The sequence below is a fragment of the Arachis hypogaea genome, chromosome 13 (assembly GCF_003086295.3).
Source record: "Arachis hypogaea cultivar Tifrunner chromosome 13, arahy.Tifrunner.gnm2.J5K5, whole genome shotgun sequence".
Lineage (NCBI taxonomy): Eukaryota > Viridiplantae > Streptophyta > Magnoliopsida > Fabales > Fabaceae > Arachis > Arachis hypogaea.
The window spans coordinates 137,721,563-137,744,881 of record NC_092048.1 but is presented as its reverse complement, the minus strand read 5'-3'; the positions used below and the strand labels follow the sequence as shown (position 1 = coordinate 137,744,881).

General features: G+C 31.6%; 2 protein-coding genes across 2 annotated transcripts; one reads left to right on the top strand and one right to left on the bottom strand.

Annotated features, from left to right (window-relative positions):
* Positions 1-1,729: 1,729 nt before the first annotated feature.
* On the top strand, positions 1,730-6,706 carry LOC112791954 (uncharacterized). Its single transcript, XM_072212757.1, is given in 5 exon segments — positions 1,730-2,747; positions 2,749-3,346; positions 3,599-3,714; positions 4,342-4,570; positions 4,807-6,706. Coding segments are annotated over 2 exon segments (1,449 nt in total). The 5' UTR covers positions 1,730-1,806; the 3' UTR covers positions 3,257-3,346; positions 3,599-3,714; positions 4,342-4,570; positions 4,807-6,706.
* An 11,934-nt stretch (positions 6,707-18,640) lies between these two features.
* On the bottom strand, positions 18,641-20,641 carry LOC112791953 (uncharacterized). The gene is made up of 3 exons (XM_025835009.3): positions 20,331-20,641; positions 20,058-20,187; positions 18,641-19,933 (listed from the first exon to the last, which is right to left on the bottom strand). Exons 1-3 carry the CDS (start codon positions 20,461-20,463, stop codon positions 18,811-18,813), a joined length of 1,386 nt encoding a protein of 461 aa, XP_025690794.1. The 5' UTR covers positions 20,464-20,641; the 3' UTR covers positions 18,641-18,810.
* Positions 20,642-23,319: the final 2,678 nt, after the last annotated feature.

Genomic DNA, 23,319 nt, shown 5'->3' with positions numbered 1-23,319 from the left:
TGTTAAGTTGATTTTAAATTACTATATTGGACACAAAATTAAATAATATCGTTTCGTATTGGCCCTTAAATAAGTCAAAAAGGATAAGAGAAAGAAAAGTTTATATGATATAAATTATTTTATCTTTTCTTATATTCTAAAATAATTTTGTTTTTGTCTTATTTAAGAACTAAAATAAAAAGACATTATTTATTTTTGTATTTAGTGTAGCAAGTTATAGTTAACTAACATTTTGTTTGTTAAGAAAAGATTCAAAAATTAATATAATGCTGAACTAGATTTTGAAGATAATTAAATTTAAATCTAAATAATTAAAACGATAAAAGTCATGAATCTCATGTTGAGAATTTAGCCCTATTAAGTAACATGTCACCTAATATTGATATAAGATTTCGGCAGAAAGTAGATATATACACTTCTGGAAATATGAAAAATTTCTTATATTTTAAAATAAAACGTTCCATGTTCATGTACTAATGTGCGCTTGATTGAGATGTACAGCTAAATTGATAACTGCAAGTCTGCAATCCTTCATAGGAATGTCAAAAGCTTTGACTCAACTTTTCTCCTACAATTTTTTCTTTTGTGATGGAGAAAAATTGTTTGCATGCAATGATATACACACACTAGTTTTACCTAATTCATCAAGGAAAGAGTTAAAAATCCATTTTATGTATAAAATTTTGGTGCATATTCTCGGCATGACATTTTTATATAAAAATAATATTGTAATTATTAAATAATAATTTGATACATTAAATTAAATATATTTAATTAAATTATCTAATAACTTTTAATGCTATCTTTGTAGGAAGACATTTTTATAGAAGCATATCCCCTTAAAATTTTTTTGTCTATATGTACATTATCTCAGTTACAAAATATACATTATCACATATTTATCAATGTTAAAGTATTGATCATCTAATATGTTTTTTCCTTTATGTCTCATCCTTTTGGGAATGAAATAAATTAAAATCAAAGATAGTCGCCAAAAAAAATTAAAACCAAAGAAAAAGAAAGAGAAGAGAAGAAAAAGAAAGAAAGAAAGAGAAGAGATGAAGCTTGAAACATTGTTGTTGAAAGTCCTATGAAAAATGTCAAGTACTCACCAGAGTTTCCATTGATAAGAGTATTTAACTAACCATTCCTTTTGACTTTCCTAGCTATGCGATGCAATTTCTTCTAGAAACTCAACGAGAGATCATTATTATTAGGGGTGGCAAATGGATAGGATAGGATAGAGTAGGGTTTAGAATCAATCCTAATCATATTGGTGGGTTATTAAGATTTTTATATAAAATCAATTCTATTGTACTCGCGGAGTGAGAATATCTCAACTTTAATCATACCCATTCTTAATTTGCGGGTACCCGACCTTACCCGCGGGTTACAAAAAAAAATACAATATTATTATATAACTTGATGATAATTTAAAATAAAACTGACTTTTATATAAAAAAAGTTTATTAAATTATCAATTAATGATAGGGAAAATATGAGGAGCCAATGAAATATTTATACAATGTGTACAATGGAGGTTTATGGAGTATTAGAGATATAATTATTAATGTTACATTTTTCCATTAGCTGAAACTTTTGGGATGAGTGGTATCATGACATGGTATTAAAGCGTTAGATTCGAAAGGTCACCGGGTACCGCGGATAGGGTACATGTTGCCACCTTAATTATTATCACTCTCCATTCATCATCATTACCATTATTTAATTATATATTCACCATTCCCCATTCCCCATTGCTCATTATTCTTCACACATATCACTACATGCGTAGCAGCTTCATCAATGGCACCTTCTGCTTCATTGATGAAAGCTTGCAATGTCAATACCCTTTCAGTTCCTATTTTCAAACCATGCACAAACCCTTCATCATCATTACGTGTGTTCTTCTCAAAATCCATCATCGAACTGACACTTCATACCTCAAATTCTGGCCATAATAATCATCACAGTAACAATAACTTCCCACTATTATCATTCCCAAGTTGTTCATCAAAACCAGATATCAGCACAGACAGTAGTGACATAGAAAACAAACCAAAGGGTAGTAGTGAACAGAGCTCATTAGTTTCTAAACGCCAAAAGGCTTCGAAACTAGATAAAAATCATGCAAGTGAATCACTCACTACTTCTCCTGCAAAGTCCTCGTCGTCTTCTTCTTCACCATCCAGAGGGTTGGTGTTTAGTTTAGGTCCTTCAGATTCTTGGGACGGTGCAGAAGTTGGATCACCAGTGGTTAAGAGGTTCCTCAGCGACGATGAAGAGAGATGGTTCATGTGGTATCATGGAAGATCAAATAACAGAAACCCTTCTTCTTCTGATTGGGTTGGTCTTGCAACTTCAAGCAATGGTGTTCACTGGGAGAGAGGTTCTGATTCAGCAAGATCAAGTAGTGGTGTTGGTTACGTTATGAAGTGTGGCAAAGAATGGTGGGAATTTGATACAAAGGGAATTAGGCCTTCAGAGATACTTATGATGTGTAGTTCCTGGGCTAGTGCTTCTAGTGCTGCTTACTGGCTCTATTACACTGGCTACACTTATGAAAATGTAAACTTCAATGAAAACCCATGTTTGTGTTTCAACGATGATGGAGAAAGTTTGAATCTTTACAAGTCTCTACCTGGTTTGGCTGTGAGCCATGATGGGAGGCACTGGGCTAGAGTAGAAGGAGAGCATCACAATGGAGCATTGTTTGATGTTGGTGATGAGAGAGATTGGGATTCATTGCCATGGGAACAGTGATTTCAGGATGTACTACCATTCATTTGATGTTGAAAAGGGTCACTTTGCTATTGGTTTAGCAAGGTCAAGGGACGGTAGAAGGTGGGTGAAGTTGGGGAAAATAATGGGTGGATCAGTTAAAGTTGGAAGCTTTGAGGAGTTTGGAGTGATGAATGCTTGTGTTGCAAGAAACCTCAGAGATGGGAACTATGTGATGGCTTATGAAGGTGTTGGTGCTGATGGGAAAAGGAGCATTGGTGTGGCTGTTTCTGATGATGGGTTAATGGAATGGGTTAGGGTTCAAGATGAGGCTGTTCTGAAGCCTTCTGAGATTGGTTGCTGGGATGATAAGTGTGTAGGATCTCCATGTTTGGTTCAAATAATGGATAGAGGAACAAACAATGATGAGTGGAGGCTGTATTATACAGGTGTTGGGAATGGAGGAAGAGAAGGTATAGGAATGGCAGTGGGAGACATAAGAAATTTTAGGAGGTGGAGACGTTTTCATGCATAATGTACATAAAAAATCCAATTCACTTGGTCTAAAACCGTCTCTCCCCTTCATCGTTGCATCTTTCAACTTCCAATGAAACCTCAATCTCAAGTATGAATATGATTCATTGATTTCAGTTTGATTTTTGTTTTGTTTATTTTTTGTTATGTTTGTTAAAGTTTTTATTTTTTTAATTCTGTTTTGAATTTCTATTTTTATGATTCTAATTCTTGACGTTCTATTTGTAAGTTTGTTGTTATGATTCTGATTTTTTAATCTCTGTTTATATGATTCTGTTTCTTTGATCATAATTTGTTGTTATCATGCTGAATTTTAAAGGTTTTTATAAATTATGGGTTGCAGCTTCACCAATACCAAGTGGTGGGTAGGGCTCTTCCCATAGAGAAAGACGAGCATCCTAAGCTCTACTGCATGAAGCTTTGGGCCACCAATGAGGTTCGTGCCAAATCCTAATTTTGGTATGTGATCACTTTGATCTGATTTTTCACATATTTTTACATCTCCAATATTTTCTGCTTTTAGTTTAAATTCTAAAGTTAACACTTAAATCATATATTCTATATATCACGATACTACATGAAATTTTGGATATTTAGTTGATCTGTAGAAATTTTGGATCAAGCTGTTGAGATTAGTAAAGTGATTACAAATGATGGAAGTTATAAATTCAAAAGTGATTGACTCCTTCTCTTCATCACTTTACTGATCTCTTCACTTTAGAACATCTTTTTTTAGACATTTTTGACATAAATCTAATCATCTAGTGTATATTTGTGCACCAATTAGATTGTTAAAATGGTGGATATTTTCTATTACTAAAATTGCAAAATTGATTTTAAAATATCTTTGAAGAACTGTTTTAATGTCTTGTTTTCAATCTTTATGGATATATTTAAGCTTCAATTTTGATATGCTATTATGTGTAAATGACATAGAAATGTTGTTTTGGAAGTTTTTTTTTCCTCCAAGAATAACCAGTTATATTGCATCTTATTTTCATGTTAATTTTTTTAGGTATTTTTGTGATTAAGGAAGAGTATCCTTATCGAATTATGCTAACTTTCTCTATTTTCCCAACACCTAAGGTCTCAACACTGTTGTGAAGCCGATGAGTGCACTCTGTTTTATCATCCCCTAAGGTTTTCTTACATTGGTACAATGTTGAAGGTATGGATGAGATAGAGTTTCCTGAAGCTGAGAGCAATATGAATGATCTTGTAACTGAGTATCAACAATACCAAGATGCCACTGCTGATGACAAATAAAATGAAGACTATGAAGATGAGGACGTTCATGAAGAGGCTTTAAGTAGTAGTAATGCACGAACCCTTTTCAACTCAGGGAGAATGATGCATGACCATATATTTTTATGTTTGTATCGTTAATTAAAGTAGTCTAGTTTAGCATATATTATTATATTGTGTTATGAGTTAGTCTCACATCGTCTGAGTCATAAAGGTTCTCCTTCCCCTACTAGTATACATATGCGTATGTGAGTTGAATATATTGAGTTACATATCTAAATAAGCTGTGTGCTTATTTGCTTTCAGGTTCTTTGAGAGTAAGAGGTACATCCTTAATTTAGCTAACCTTAATTTAGCTAACCAAAGTGGCTTCTTGGCTACGGTTCGTCGTGAGTTCAAACGCAAGTTCCTTCCTGAACATTACAGGCAAGACACCTTCATCAAATTTTATAATTTGAGACAAAAGTCATTATCTGTAGAAGAATATACAATGGACTTTGAAAAGTTGCTTATGAAGTGTGACATTCAAGAACTTGAAGAACAAACAATTGCTCGTTATCTTAGAGGACTGAACACAGAAATTTCTGATGTCGTTCAACTGCAATTATATTGGACCTTGGATGATGTCATTACGCTGTCACTAAAGATTGAAAAACAAAGAACACAAATGAATAACACTCGGCCACCGAAGGACAAAGAAGTTCCTTGATGTTCAACAAGAAATGAAGACAGGATCTTTTAAAAGCAACAAGGAGCGTGGATCATCAGATAAGAAATGCTTCAAATATCAAGGTTTTGGTCATATTGCTGCTGATTGTCCAAATAGAAGGGTTATCACTCTTGTCGAGGAAGAGGTTAATGAAGAATCAATTCAGGAATAAGAGGAAGAAGGTGAGGTTGACTATGCAATTGAAGAAGTTCCAGCCGATTGTGGAGAAGTTTTAGTAGTTTGTCGAAGCTTCAATACTGCAAGGGTAATAGAAGACGAAAGTTGGCGACGCCACAACATCTTTCACACAAGATGCACAGTTGAAGAGAAGGTTTGCATGGTCATCATAGATAGCGGAAGCTGTGAAAATATTATCTCAAATTATATGGTAGACAAACTGAAGCTTCCAACTGAATTACATCCTCATCATTACAAGTTGCATTGGTTAAAAAAGGAAAATGAAGTTAAAGTCACAAAGCGATGTTTAGTCCAATTTTCTATGGGAAGTAAATTCAAAGATAAGGTGTGGTGTGACGTCATTCAGATGGATGCGTCTCACTTACTATTAGGACGTCCTTGGCAATATGATCGTCGAGTTATTCATGATGGTTTCAAAAATACATACCCTTTTATCAAAGATGGCAAGAAGATAGTATTAACTCCGTTACAACATGTAGATGGTTAAAAGAATCAAGTTGAGTTATATCTTTTCACATCTTTCAAGACCAAATGCACTCACCAATGGAATCTTTCGCCAATACAAGAAGAGCCTTTTTCAACTCAGGGAAGATAATGTAGAAGCCCTTTCCAACCCACGGAAATTGATGCAGGAGCATGTATCTTTATGTTTGTGTCGTTAATTAAAGTAGTATAGTTTAGCATATATTATTATATTGTGTTATGAGGTAATCTCATATCGTCCGAGTCATAAAGGTTCTCCCTCCCCTACTAGTATAAATATGCGTATGTACCCTTTTTTATTTATGAGTTGAATTGATTAAGTTATATATTTAAACAAGTTGTGTGCTTATTTTTCTCTGAACTCTTTGAGAATAAGAAGTGTATCCTTGGTTTAGCCAAATAAAGTGGATTCTTGACTAATTTCACCATAGCGGAATTGTTAACCTCACCAAAATTGGTAGGCCAAGCGACGTTCCGATGTCAAGTAGTATAATTGAACTGTGTGTGTTTTTTTTTTTTTTTTTGTGTTGTGATCTTGGACTTGATGTTTTTCCTTTTTTTTTTTCCTTTTTTACCTGGAAATGGGAGTTGAGTTGCATCCTTATGCGTATTACAAGGGTAGACTTGTACAAACAATGTAATCATGTACGAACAATATAATTTAAATTGAAATATAATCATGTACAAATAATATCATCACATAACTACTGAAATTGAAATATAATCATGTATGAACAATATAATTTAGCTGTGACGATCTTAATATATTAAAATTGTTCAGTTTGTCAGTTAAACTAAAGCAAAGGAATTTAAGTATGATGATAATGCACTAAATTAAGAAAGTAATATACTCACGTATATATAAAACTGTATGCTAAGTTGTTAACTTTTTTATGGAAATATTTTGGTGAAAAATTTTTAACTAACTTTTCATAAAACAATCGCATAATGCTTTCAAAAATAGAAAATAAATTATTAATTAATAATATAATGATTTGATTCTCTAATTTAAAAACAAATAGTTTGTATAATTATTATATAATTTGTTACAACAACGAACACATTTACTACTGTTGTTACTGCAATCACAAGTGTAATTTTTATCATTGTCTTGTGAACTGAGTTGTTCCAAATTAACATTCATTGCATTCTAATAAGATGAAATAAACAAAGGCAATAAATAACAAAAGACACTCACGATCTATTGGAATTTTGATACAAAATTAGAACTGTTAAAACAGTTTTATGTACTATACAAACTCAGAAGCAAATCATATCTTACTCAATAGATAAGAACAGGCAGCACAAACTAAGTTTATTGACAGCACCCATTTTTCATGCAACATCAGCAAACACAGCTTTTCATTAACGATCAAAATCACAGGGAAAGACGCTGGATGTTATAGATCATTAACCGCTATGCAAGAAATTGAAGTCAAGAACACATAATACAATGAATGAAGAATGAACCAATTTTGCATACACAAAGAAAAATGAGATCCAAGTTTTGCACCTTTGCAACTAGCAGAAAAAGACTAATAAAAAACACTAAAGCTACGACTCCTATGATAAAAAGAAAAACCTTTTTTTATTTAGACAAACTTAGGTCCATAACAACAAAATCAAATTTACATTGTCACCAGGCCAGCAATGGGAAAGAAATGTTTGTTTTGTTTCTTTCTTTATTCCTTCCTTCCCATTCTCTTGATCACACTAATTGTCCAGCCAATTCTTCAACTTAGTAAGTAATAAGAGTGCCAAATCAAAATGGTACACCAAAAAAAAAGGACGTTAAAAGAGAGTAGCTTGAGTGACGTTGAGGGAGAAGGGAGATGTTAAAATAGCTAAACGACCTAGTTTCATATATTTTAAAATAAAATAAAAAACATGATCCGAACCGGTTTATTTAAATTGAACGGATTGAACTGGCTTTGGAAAATAAATTATTAATCCGTTATTAAAAAACTACTAATCACAGTGTGACACATCAATAATTTTAGAAAAGGTTGTTTTGGATATCTTTATATGAGTGCTCCTCAAATATATATTAGTGAATACTTTAAAGAAGATTTTATAATTGTCTTCATACAAAGATCCTTTATTTTGATCATTGAATGATAAATTATAGGATTTAATTTTTATATATTATAAAAATGTTACTTTTATTTAAAGCATAATTAAATAAATAAGTCACACTTTTTAAATAAAAATTATCATTAAAAAATATTTTTAACATCTTTATTAAAATAACTGCCATATATATTAAGCGTATGTCATGTTCTGTAAACTACACTTATGGTAAACTACTTAAGGTTAAGGTATCATTTCAAGTTTAATGAGTATTTATAGTTCTATTTATCAAAGGAAGCTTCACAGCAGAATGCTTATTAAGTTATTATTATGTGTTTTCTTCAGAACAAAGCTTGAATTGCAACATTTTATATATAAGTTCAAAGTTAAGGTTAAGGGAAGATTGAAACATGCGGGAGCTCCTTTAAATTTGAATTTCATGATTGATGGTTTGATGTACTTCTTCTACACTGATGTTCAAACTTCAAAGAATTTAACAAAATTGGAAGAAAATCTCATGTTTTAATCTGTTGAAATTATGATATTGATAGTTTGATAAACCAAAAAATTAAGAGGGGAAGAAAAATAAGTTCTTCTCATTTTGAAAAGAAAAAAAATCGCTTTTAAAAATATTTGTTGAGTTATTACACCTTATATACTATATACTATGTACTTTTTATGTACTCCTATTAAAAAAAATTACAACAAATAAGTCTACATCTACTATTGATAAAAAAATAATCTAGGTAACACCCTTTTGCAAGCTATAATTGTATAAATTTAATAATTCTAACTTAAAAACATTAGTAAAAAAAGGACTCGTTGGCAGAGTCTTGCTAAGAAAATCAACAAATTGGTCTTTGGAACAAATTGTCATAAGATGAATGAGACCAAACAAATGCTTTTCACAAACAATGTGATAGTCTACTTCAATAAGTTTGGTTCTTTCATGAAAGATGAAATTTTTGGCAATGTGAATGGCTGATTAGTTGTCAAAAATAGAATGATAGCCTTTTGAAGCGGCAAACCAGTAAAATCCATTAAGAAAGATAACCAACTAGCTTCACAAGTGACAACATCAAGAGACCTATATTCCGCTTCGAGGACTTGGCAACGGTGATTTACTTCTTGCTCTTCCAGCTAATAAGAGAGTCCCAAGCATAAAGCAATAACCAGAAAAGGAACGACGAGTATCAGCACAGGTAGATTAGTCAGCGTCGGCAAATCCGGTGAGATGCGGATTAGAAGTAGAGGAGAAGAATAGACTAGTTGCAGGTCTGCCTTTTAAATATCAGAGTAAGCAAAAAGCAATCTGTAGGTGAGAAGTGGTTGCACAGTCTAAAAACTGGCTCAAACGTCCCATTATATTGGGTCTAGTGTTTGTGAGGTAAAGGAGTTGATGAGGTGTTATCCGTTAAAATGGTACCGATTCCTTCGAGAGTTTCTAACTATAATCAAACAGGGGAGGAAAGAGGCTTGCAATCTAGATAACCAAAATTCTTAAGAAGGTCTATGGTGTACTTCCGTTGATAAATGTGAATTCCAGAGTTAGAGCATGCTATTTCCATTCCCAAGAAGTACCTGAGATCACCAAGATCTTTTATTTTGAATTTGTCATCCAAAATTTGCTTGATAAAATTGATTTCGCCAATGTCATTTCCGGTTAAAACCAAGTTCTCAACATATACTAGAATGACAGCGAAGCTTTCAGATTATTTCTTGATGAAGAGAGAATGATCATAAAAAAATTGCTTATAACCAGCATCAACAAGAATCTGAGTGAGTTTAATGTTCCATTGTCTGCTTGCTTGCTTAAGCCCATATAAAGACATTTACAATTTACAAACCAAATCTGGTTGTGACACAGCCAAATCGGGTGGTATCTTCATATAAACTTCCATGTCTAAATCTCCGTAAAGGAAGACAGTATTGATGTCCAGCTGTTCTAAATGCTATTTCTTTGCCGTTGCTAATGCTAACATTATTCGTAGGGTATTTATTTTGACAATTGGACTAAAAGTATCACCATTATCCACTCCTTGCACTTGATGAGTGAATCTTTTTGCAACTAGCCTCGCTTTGTACCTTTTTATGGTGCCATCGGGATTGAATTTTACCCGAAAAACCTATTTGCAACCCACAGTCTTCTTGCCTTTTGGAAGTTCAGTGAGACACCAAGTTCTGTTCTGATTTAGAGCTATCAATTCAGCTTGTATTACCTTTCTCCAACATTCATGTGCAGCCGCTCCCTCATAAGTGCTAGGTTCTAGATTTGAGGTGATGGTTAGAGAAAAAGACTTGTATTTTGGGATAGTTTATCATATGATAAGTGTTGTAAGATAGGATATAAAGAGTTAGAATTGGCAAAGTTGCTAGAGTGAGCTACGTGGGTTATCATACAATAGCAGTCCTTCAAATAAGCATGCGATTTCTTGACTATTTCAGATTTTCTAGTGATGTAGTCATATGTGATGTCATAGTTTTGTGATGCAGGTACATTGTTAGTGTGTGGTGTAGTAATGGGTGCAATGGTGTGTGAGAAAATTGGTGAGTGCATTGAGTTTGAGAAATGTTCATTTGAATCTGTGAGTGTGGTATGTGTAGGTGATTGCAAATGATGTGTGGATGGTGTATAACATTGAAAAAGATCAATGCATTGTGGAGTACGAGTGGGTACTGCAGGAATGTCCGTGCTAGTGGAATACGAAAATGAAAAATGAGTTTCACATAAAGTTACATTTTTAGATATGAAAATTTCTTTTGATTTTAAATTAATAAGTCGAAAACCTTTTGTTCTTAATTTAAAATTGAGAAAAGCTATTTTTCTGGCTCTTATGTCTAATTTTGTTCTTGAATTTGTTAATGTGGATACATATGCAAAAGAACCAAATATTCTTAAATATAAAAGGTTAGATAAGTTACCGTACAAAAGCTTATAAGGACAAGCATTATCCAGTTTAGTGTTGGACAGCCTATTAATAATTAGGTAAATAGCGTGAACAACTGCGTATTGCCAAAAACAATGTGAAATTCCTGATTGGAATAACAATGCTCTAGCAACACCTAAAATGTGCTGGTGTTTTTGCTCTACAATTTCATTTTGCTCTGGTATTTCTACACAAGAAGTTTGGTATAAAATGCTAGTTGATGCAAAAAAAAACTTTAGAGTGAATTCTGTCTCATTGTCAGTCCTTATACACTTAACTTGTTTTTCAAATTATACTCTGACAAAATTTACAAAATTAATAACCAATTGTGATGCCTCAGATTTAGTTTTCATAAAAAAAATTAAGTGAATTTGCTCTTGTCATCCACCACAGTAAAAAAACACCTATGTCCTTCAGTGGAAGGAACAGAAATGGAACCCAGATATCCATATGAACTAAGTTAAAACAATCTTTTATTTCAATTGTACTAAGATTAAAATATAATTTCTTTTATTTTACAAAATGACATGAGTCACAAGGAAGTTTTGAAGCAACACAATCTATAAAAGGATAATATTTCTTCAGTAAAATCAATTTATGCATGTGTATGTGTTCTAATCTAAGATGTCAAATATTGTTGTGCTCAGTGTGTAAAGGTGTTGTGAAATGAGTAGTAGTTGTAGTTGCCGCCAATGAAGCTTGCTTTGTTGGAAGAGGGAAAAAGTGAGAGAATTCTGGTTCTCTACTCATTGTATATAACCCTTTTATACACTCAGCAATGCCAATCATCTTTGATGTGGATCGATCTTGTATCTTACAACACTTATCATCGATTAACAGTCGGCAATATAAGTTTGAGGTTAATTTTGACACAGAGATAAGTTTAAAATCAAAAGAAGAAATGTACAAAATATTTTTGAGAAAAAAAGTTTTTAGAGAATGTGATTATACCAATGATGGTGCTAACATTTTTTATCCCATTTGGCAATATCACATTGATTGGAGCAATATTTTGAAAGTTTGCAAAATCTTTTAAGTCAAAATTCACATGATCTGTTACACTGGAGTCAATGACCCATAGTACATATTTTGGAGTGATAATGTTCATAATTCTCGCATTAAAATGTAATGCAATGGTTTTACCTGGAGTGGAGGTCTGAATGAAATTAGTTAAAATTTGATTTGCATTATGATGTTGTTGCTGCATACTTTTGTCTTTGATTAATTCTAACAAGACAAATCTTTACTATGAAGTGAACTCAGATCTTGATATTTCAGTATTATCTTGGAGACAATTGAGTTAGGATTGTTTGTCATTGAGTATATCATCATGCTCCTTAGCAAACGATTACGTGGTTGACAGTGGTGTTATGTTGCTGCCGTGGATAGAAATGGGAGGAGTACCCATACTTCTTATAGCACACATCTTTTGTGTGCTCTTGCTTGTTATAATGAGAGCATGTCATTGTAGCTCCATGATCTCTATTACTTAAATTTTCTCTACGATGAAAAAATAAGGGTTTGATTGATATTGAATCGAAATTGTGGTGCTCTTCGAAATTTGAGATTGAAGATTAGTGAGTTGATGGAGGAGATTGGCATTACTTCAAGGATCTATTTACCATCATTTTGAAAAATCCATGAACCACAAGTAATAAGAATTCAGATCTTCTTCCTTCCAACTAGTTGATCGAAACAGCTATGTTTATCAAGAAAGAATATTGCAAACTAGCCTCTTATCAATGTCTATTGGATGAGTTTGAAAGAAGAGATAAAAAAAAGCAAAAGAAAATGTAGAAAAAAAATTAGGGAAAGAAAGAAAATGACAAAATTGACAACGATTAGGATCTCAATTCACGACTTTTTCAATTTGATTCACAGTTTAGTTGTTCTCCACGCTCACTGCACCATGCAAAAAATCTCATGTCCTAAGCGGGTTGAAGGTGTGATGTTGATGGTTTGATAAATCAAAAGGATTAAGAGAGAAAAAAATAAATTCTTCTCATTTAAAAAAAATTCCTTTAAAAAATATTTGTTAGATTATTACACCTTTTATACTATGTATTTTTTATATATTTCTATTAAAAAATTATAATAAATAAATTTACATCTATTAATAATAAAAAAATAATCTAAGTAACAAAATATTAAAAAAAAAAGGTAGAGGTATAACTAAACAAACATAGGCGCTTGCCGCCAACAATTTTCAAGAATATAATATATTGAGCAATGTTATTGGAGTTTGCAAACATAAATCAGTAGCATTGATTTGTTGAGAATAAATTTTATTATTCTTTATCATAATTAAAAGGTTCGAAGTAAATAAAAATAAAGAATTTTATTAATTTGTATTAAAATTTAACTTTTATATTATATCATTGTAAAATAGTTTTATACGTATATAATTAATCTTATATTATGATATGAGTAAAAATTAAGGTTATAAAAATTAAACTAGTTACTAAATTAATAGAATTAGAAGTTCAAAGATCTAAAAATTTAACCGAAAAAACAAACATAGTAAAAATTATATTGAATTTAAGATATTTTGTTCATAAATATTTTTCTATCATGTGATGAATTATCTTTTCTAAAACCGGTGGAAGATTATAAGTATATGAATAATTATAAATGTAACAAAGAAAAAAAATAGTAATTACATTAGCAAGGGTAGAATTGTCATTATGAACTTATTGGAAGGATTAAGCAGTAACCATATTTGCAGGAACATTTTTAATACTATTCTTTAGTTGGTGTCCAAATATACACCGTAAATTTATTTCTAATGAAAAAAATGATTTTATTTTTGAAAGAAAAAACATTTGCAGGAAAAAAATGTCATTAGAGTTTTCCAAAGGTTATAATAGTAAAAGTATAATAAGGTTTTGGGACGGAACACCTGTACTTGTATTTAATTCGGTATTAGGAGTGGCAATACTACTCGAATCCGCGGACATCCATCCCGCTCCTATCTGTTCGGGACGGGTAATTATCCGCCCCCGCATCGGGGCGGGTTTTAACGGGACGGGTTTTTGGGAGAGGCAGAGCGGGGTTGGATTTAGGTTAAAACCGCCCCTATTCGCTCCGGTATATATAATATATATATAAATAAATATTTTTAATAGATAATATATGTAATATATATAAAATAATTAGTAAAATGATTAATAATATTATATCATATTTAAATTTTTATTTTAATTTATGTCATGTATATAAATAATGATTATATAATTTTTAAAATTTTATTTTATTTATTAGATTTAATAATTATAGGGGCGGGGCGGGTACCCGTAGGGGCAGGTTTAATATTTTACTACCCGCAGGTAGAGGCGGGACGAATTCAAAACAAATTTTTGTTTAACGAGACGGAATCGGATAGAATAAAAACCCACTCCTAACTATTCCGTTGCCACCCCTATTCAGTAGTCGGTATATAACAACCATTTAATATGGCCCTTCATCAAACGTAACATACAATTCGTATGTGGCCTCTAATAAGTCTTCAAAAAATATATATCGCAATTTTCATTTCATGAAACTTAGCCAAACGTTATATTCACTTATTTATTTAAGCACAACCAAAATATCTTGTTATTTTTCTTCCTTACCTTAATTATATATGGGCAGAACTCTCACAAGAACTAAATATATTTGTCATGTGTAAGAATTATTATACGAAAGGTCTAAGTTATCATAATCTAAAAATATAAATGTTAGGCTCCTCTTTAAACAAATTTTCTAATATAAACCCCCACCAATTAGGACATAGATGCTTTAATTTAACAAAAACAAACAGATCACATGCAAAACATAATGGCTCAAACGAAACCCATATCTTTATATCAAGCAATAGAATAACGTAAGAGAGATGTGCAATAATAAATAACAAACAAGCAGGGATGTGTTGATCAGTAGCAGTTTTGTCTTCTTCTTTTTTTGAATAATTAATGTTTCTTCTTGTACTCATTGGATTCTTGTTATTTTCATCATTATAGAACATTAGAGTATGATTTTCATCTCTTTATAAATGGTTACACTTCATTTTGAAACAATAAATTTATCATTTTTCTCTTACTTTGTAAGTTATAAGATTTTGGGATCCATTTTTTGTTAGTAACAAAAACTCTTTATATCAGGTCTTTTTTGTTTATCTAAATTCTCAACGTAAACACTAATAAAATGAGTTATACAACTTTAGAAATAAAATCATCACCACAAAAATTAACTATTATAGTAGAAAAAACTAAAATCTTATAAGATTCTTTTTAAATATTAATCCCTAGTATAAAGTCTTTTCTATATTATTTTAACTAAAAGAAACAATTTTTCATTAACAATAAACAAATAATGAATAAAAAATATTATGAAAAAATAAAAGAAATTAATTAATTATTAGTTAAAAATTTATTTTTTACTTTTTTTTTTCAAAAGAACAATGTTATATGCCCAACAAATATTATCATTTTTTGTCGGTATTTGGCCAACAATAATTTACACAGATATTTATAAGAATTTTATACATACAAAATACATATAATTTATATTTATATTTATCAACATTTATACATATAAATCAGTATAATTTATATCTAGGGGTGGTAATGGGACGGGTTTTTGTTTTACCCGACCCCATCCCGCTCAACAAAAACCCGCATCAAACCTGTCTCGCATCTACCCGCGGGTAGTAAAATATTAAACCCTAACCCGCCCATGCGGGTATCCGCCCCGCCCCATATCCGCCCCAATAATTATTAAATCCAAAAAATAAAATAAAATTTTAAAAATTATATAACCATTATTTATATTCATAACATAAATTAAAATAAAAATTCAAATATGATACAATATTATTAATCATTTTACTAATTATTTTATATATATTACATATATTATATATTAAAAATATATATATTTATATATCTATTATATATACCAGGGCGGGTAGGGGCGCGTTTAACCTAAACCCGACCCCGTCCCATCCCGCCCAAGAACCCGTCCCGGTACGGGTGCGGGTAATTACCCACTCCGAACGGGTAGAGGCGGGGTGGGTACCCGCAGGTTCGGGTAGTATTGCCACCCCTGTTTATATCTATTATTCATACCCTGACCCAAATAACAAACATAGGCCCAAATCGAGTTAAAAGGCCCAATTTAACAGATTGGCCTCTACCACTTGCCCGACCTCCTTCAAGGAGTCGGGTTCGACGTAAGCAGACACTTAACACTTATCTAAGTGGATAACTATCTCCGTAAATTTCTCTCACTTTTAGAAGAGACATCCCAATAACCCTAAGATAAATGGACGGTTATCTACCATCAGAAGTGGAACTACTTCAACGGTAGTTATTGGTTCATTTCCTATAAATACACTGACCCACTCAGGTACACTCAAGTCCAATGCACTAAAACCTGCTTAACTCCTTACTGACTTAGACATCGGAGTGTCTTGCAAGTACCACCCCACCTTTTCAAATACTTAATTCGGAAGGCGGCTCTCTAATGCAGGACAAGTCAGAGACCACTTCATTAAACGTTTTGGCCTCGTAAGCAAGCTCAATCCACATTCGATTTTAAATAATCTGCGAAACATTTATATTTTTTAGAATTTATATGCATAAATTAATAGAATTTATTTATTAAAAGTAATTTAATATTTATATTAATTAAATAATAATAAAAGAAACTAAAAATGACTGACTTTCTTTTCAAAATATTCACTTCCTCAAAAGTCAAATCAATGCAAAAAAGAAAAGGAAGAAATCCATTCAAACCAGTGATATCAGATCACTGAAAACCAAGCCACAATGATTGCTTAATAGCTAGCATATCAGTATATAATGATTTTGATCTGAAAAATGAAAGACACAGAACAATAGATACACCCAAGGACTTTCAAATCACTACCCATTGGAGATAAACTATATGAGTGATTAATTAATCTCCTGAACTAAAAAGAGCATATTGTGGCTAAACAATAAAGATATGCTCTAACCTCTCTAAAGATAAGGTAGAAAAAAACGAAGATTTTAGGTGACATTAGAAAAATAAATTAAGTACATAGAATATGAAATTGTAATATAAAATTTAAATCTTAAAATTATTAAATTTAATATAAACTTTTAAAATTGGCTGACTTATTTAAAATTATAATATTAAAAAATATTAAGAGTTAAATTGAGATTTTATTTACTATACTAAAAATAGTTAATGAGTAGTTAGTGTGATTAATTAATCTTCACAAAAAATAAAAATATGCTCTAACCTCTCTTAAGAAGGAAATAATGTTAATGAGAATAGTATTTTACCCACTAGGCACTAGCTATCTAGAAGCCAAATTTTTACATACCTATATTCAAAATTTAGTTCTTACTTATGGAAACTCACATGAATACATTATACACAAGAGTGGTCAATACAGATTATTATTAATCTCGCTTGGATTGTATGTTCCCTACAAAAGCAGCATCAGATATTGCTATATAGATACATACATAGATGATGGTTCCAACTTCTAATAACTCCACTGGTAACGGACATTAATTGATCAAAAAGCACTTAAGATGCGTCACTGTCATATTTGAAGCAGATACCTTCTCCACCAACACACATATCCCATTAATGCAAGTTCTTAATTGAAGCAGTGTCCGTACAGTTATGACAACAAAGAAACAAAATATACAGGGTCACTAAATGATTCCACCAAACTCCAATAACTATTCACAAACCTCTATCTATCTCAGCCTTTTCCCTTCTATGGCTGGAGAAACTACACACTTTTACGTTAAAAGTCCTGCCATATATCATAGATTAACAAGAAAACAATCGTGTGTATCTGAACACACACATGCTGAATATGGATCCTTCTTCTCTGATCTTCTTTCCCAGAAGAATAAAACGCATAAAAACCTCCATACTTTATATAACACTCTCTGAAATCGTCCGTTCCAAATATCTTATAATAATTAATTATCATAAATCTTTTTACTTTGTTTTTTATTCTATATCCTAATTTGGCAAGTCATAAATTAAGCAATAAATTAATCTGTTATATATATAAATTTCATTTAAAAAATTACTGTAGTTAATAAATTACTATATACATCAAATAAAATTTAAATTTTAATATTTACCTATTTTATGTAGTAAATTAATCACTGTACTTATCCAACTTAATTAAAATTATCATAAAGTTAACATCATATATATTTTCAATTTGTCATATTGTTTAGTCAATAATAATCAACAATTGGGTCATCATTACACACTTTGTGCATCAATTACTGCCATTTATGATTGACCTGAGTCCTATACATATAGCCCGTATAGCCCAAGCAAGGCTAGCTACGTACTCTAACCAAAAATACTAGAGACAGCCACAATTCATCATCATTATTGCCAGAAATACTGTATTATATATATTAAAATATTCTAATATTATTAAAATTTATTATTTTTATTATTATTTTTAACTATTAATTCAATTTTTAATCTAATAATCTAATAACATATTTTTAGTCTATATTTTTAAACATTAATAACTAATTACAAACTAAAAATAATAAATTTTATTAGTCTTAACAGTCTTCTTATATATATTATTTTTAACTATACATGAATGGAAAGTTTTGCTTTAATTCTTTCACCTATATCCATTCAATTCTTCTTCCATGCATGACAAGTTCTGGCAGAATAATTATGGCTATGTTAATCTAGAGTAATAATAGAATAAGTTATTTTTACTATATTAATTAAGAAGAAAAATTATTCTTTATCTTATAATAATGAAGCAATGAGTACATAACGATAATAACTAGAAAAAAAAAGGAGAAAAGTGGTAGAAACATTTCAACTAACCCTAACATAACCCTAACATGATTAAAATAAAAAAAAAGGGAAAAAAGGAAATTAAACATGCGGGGATTAGAACATGACTTGAGCATCATTGACCAAGTTAAGTATGGTGTTCCAATAATGCTTATTCTCTTCGAGGCTGACGTTACAGATGCTTCCATCACCATCATTGATGATTGCCAAGGTGTCGTTGGAATCGTAAGGCATGTGGGCATCATCATCACCGTTGTTATTGCTACTGCATATGAGTCCTGCTTCCATGACCACAACATCGCCGGTTGAGGACAGTGTTGGTGGGACAACATTAACACCGTCGTAAGCCCCTCCGCCTCTTCCTCTGAATGCTTCCACTGCCACCATGATGTCGTCATCTCTGAAGCCGTTATTATTGTTGTTATTATTATTTTCCACTATTTCATCGTCATCAAGTTCTATTTCAGGGTTGTTCTGTTTCAACATGTACCATGATGAGTCAGTTTCATTATTATTACCTCCTTTCGTAATGAACACTCCTTCGTCACATGGGGTTACCATGGTGCCGTTGCTATCAATCTTAGTTTTGGTGAGAGAAGGATTAAGTAAGTTTTCGTTGAGAGCATCTACTGTGATAGTAGTGGCGGAGGTGGTTGTGGAGGACATGATGGGAAGCATGGCGCTACTTCCACTTCCAGGAAAGCACAAGGTGGAAGTTGGAGATTCAAGATTCTCATCAGTGGAGAGCATCATGGCATACATACTATGCATCTTGAAATTTTCCCTTGATGGTACGGAAAGCTGCGGCTTGGAAGACCATGAGTTCTGCCAGGCCTTGAGCACGTCAAGGCAGGGCGGAAGCAAGGGCTGTTGTTGAGCCGCCGTGATCTTGTTAAGGACGAGGCGCGCCGGAGGAGGTTGTGTTGTGGTTGTTTGTTGTGTCTGCTGGGCCTGAAGAAGAAGCTTGGATTCTCTCACCAACCTGGCTTCCGCTTCGAGACGAGCGTTCTCCCACTGCGCCATGTGGCTCAGATTGGCCAAGTCCTTGGATTGCGAAGCGGAGTTGGTGTCTGAGCCAGCGCCGATGGGATCAGTTTTGGGCTTGTGGGTTGTGGGATCTATTCCCATTCTTGTTAGCCTCTTCTTTAGGTGCGTGTTCCAGTAGTTTTTGATCTCGTTGTCCGTCCTCTTGGGAAGCTGAGCCGCTATTGCTGACCATCTGTATACATACATGCCCACTATGTGTTCGTCAAAAGTTCAAAACACCTTTTACGTGCTAGTCATTAATATTTACTGTTTGTGGTGATGAATATTGATGATATAGATATATATGGGGTGTATACCTGTTTCCAAGAAGGGCATGAAGCTGAATAATGGTTTGCTCTTCCTGCAAGCTGAACTTTCCTCTTTTTATATCTGGTCGGAGGTAGTTAGTCCACCTCAGTCGACAACTCTTTCCACATCTTTGGAGTCCTGGTGGTTTTACCCAAAAAAAGACACATATATCATCAATATATGAGATGGGAACCATTATTATTACTAGCTATATATCCTTCTTCATTACTACTACTACTACTACTGCTGCTACACAGTGATGTATATTTATTATTAGTTACCAGCTTTGGAAGGCAAAGCACGCCAGCTTCCATGGCCGTGTTTTTCAATATAGGACATGAGCTTTTGGTCTTCTTCGGGAGTCCAGGGCCCTTTCTTCAATCCAACCTTCTCACAGCATGGTGACCTGCCCATTTTTGAATTCTACCTGTCTGCAACTTCAAAAACCAGTCAGTGGAATGCTGATGATGATGAAGACTTGAAAGGCTTGTTTTTTGTTTTTAGTTTTGTGGTCCAATATGTTTGCGGCAGAGTGTTGTGGAGAGTACAAGCAAAGAGGAAAGCAAAAGACAAGAAACTATTAAGCAGGCTCAAGGAGAGAGGGAACCAACAATGCCATTTGCCATTTTTATAGACCGGGGAGACTCTTATTTTTACCATGAGTTTTATTTGAATTGAGCCAATTTTAGAATCAATTTGTTCATGTTATTTAAAAAAAATTCTTGAATATCTATCATAACTCTTAAACAAAATATCAATTCAAATTAATTTTTTATATTTTTTATTTTAAAATTCAAAAATTAGAATAATAAAAAATTATTTTTTTCAATAAAAGACCTCTTATTTTCCTTTTAGTTAATTCTCTTAATTAATTCTCTAATAAAACCGTTACTAATTATTACTATTATTATTATTCCCACTTTTATTTACGAAAGATGGTGTGTATTTTATTTAATAAATATTATATACACGTAAAAATTATTTATGTATAAATATATATTATTTAATTTATTTTTAATATATTTTTTATATTTTACTATATATTTTATATTAGTAGTTAATTTTTTATATATCCTTAAGTAGTTTATTTTTTTCTTAAATTTGGGACAGTTTAAGTATACACATTTTTAAATACTAAAATTGTAATTAAGAATGCATAATGTTTGTGTGTGTTTACTTCGTCCACACAAATCTAATTAAGAAAGCATAATGTATGTGAATCATTGATTGCTACATTTCCTGCACATGTGGGTTATGTACTAGGTTATCCGTAAATTAGTAGATATTGTATATAGCTTTTTAATATTAATGCACGGTGATTATTATTGGAGTGACATTTTAACATGTGCTCTTTTTCCTTAATTGATAATCTCTGCTTCAAATTTCAAGCTAGAAAAATATCTATATGGTTTCAAATATATATAAAAAATAATTTCTAAAAGTGTTACAAATTTCTGGTTTTGATATTTGTATTCATAACTTTTGGTGATGAACTAAAATTCATTTTTTTATTATCTAGACTTTTTATATATTAAATGTATAGACGGATATTAAAAATAATTTTTTATTATAAAAAGGGAAGTTTGTTTCAAGATTATAAAAAGGATCCCGCTAGAGACACAATGAACTATTTATATAATATGTACTGGGCTATTGAATTACAAATGAACATCTCCATATTATCTAAAATACCAAAAGTTTAAACTGATTTTGGAGTTCATCAAGATTCGACTTGACCTTTCAGATCTAGCGCTCTAATACCATGTCATGATACCACTCATTTCAAAAGTTTCAACTGATGGAAAAAGGTAACACTAATAGTTATATCTCTAATACTCCATAAACCTCCATTGTACACATTGTATAAATATTCCATTGGGTTCTCATACTTTCCCTTATAAAAAATATTTCTATTAATTATATTCCTAGGAATATCATATTTGGGTATTAGAAAAGAAAATTTTAATATTAAACTTTAAAAGTTTATGGAGTTGATTTTGATATTCCCAGAAAACTAAAATGACATATTCTTATTTATGTAATAAGTTCAAAAAATCCTTAATATTTAGCATATATACCATATGAATTTAATATGATTGATAGGCATTCGTATTTTTTAGATAGTAGTAAGTAATTATTTTTATGACATTAAAATATGAAGTTGCTACCTTCAAAAAACGGAAATAAAGATAGTAGTCCTTTTAAACGCGAGTGTTTAAAATAACTGGAAATAAATTATATATAGAATCAGAGTTTTAAAATCTGAAATAAACAAAATAATATGTTATTCACATATTATAATTCTTGAAAACAATATTGCTCATAAGACGTGAATTCAACTATATATGCACATTATACATGCTTACTAATAATTATAAAACAGAAAAATTATAGATATCATATTTGTTACTAGTCGTTGTATTCAATTGAGTGGACGGAGGCTCGGTGCAAGACTGCCACTCTCTATTTCTTTTAAAGGAAAAAATTCAATTGGGTGGCCCAGGTATAAGCCTTCTACTCTCTAATTATTTTTATTTATATCAAATTTTATGTTTAGTTATATATATTTACTACAGTTTGGTAAAGGACATGAATGTAGTAAGGTTTCAACAGGAAATAAAGTTATGATATGGTATTGTGCCTGTGCGTATTTATTATATAAACTGACATCGCTTTTCTTAATGCATTGGCATGTTGCACCAGGAAAATGAGTGCGTGAATTAAGGTGGAGACGCAGGTAACTCGATTACCTAATTAAATTCTTTTCCTTTTTTTTCTAATTTTTTTGCTTTTTTTCTCATCTTTAGAATTAAATCGAGTACTCGATTACTCGAACCCACCCAATTCAAAATTAACCAATTTGGAGTGGTTCGAGTATGTTCTCAAAAATATCTAACTCAATTTAAATTCGATTTGGTTTTAATTACCCACAATTTAATTTAACCCAATTTGATTATTCTTGTTCAATTGTGTCTAATTATTATTTATGAAGTTTCTTTTATATATATTTATAATATCTGATCCGTCTATTGGCTATAATTCGGCTCAACTAAAATTATAAATTGAAATCTATTTAAAATTAAATACATACTGCTATATTAGGAGGATGTGAAGAGTACGTGTTTTGCTCTTGTAATGGATTTATCCTATAAAATCAAATAACTACGTGTCAAATGGTCACAGGAATTTTTCCGCAAATCTCTCTAAAGAAGAGCACTAAAGAATAGTTATCACCCACTAAGAGCAATTATCACCCACTCAGTAACAGCT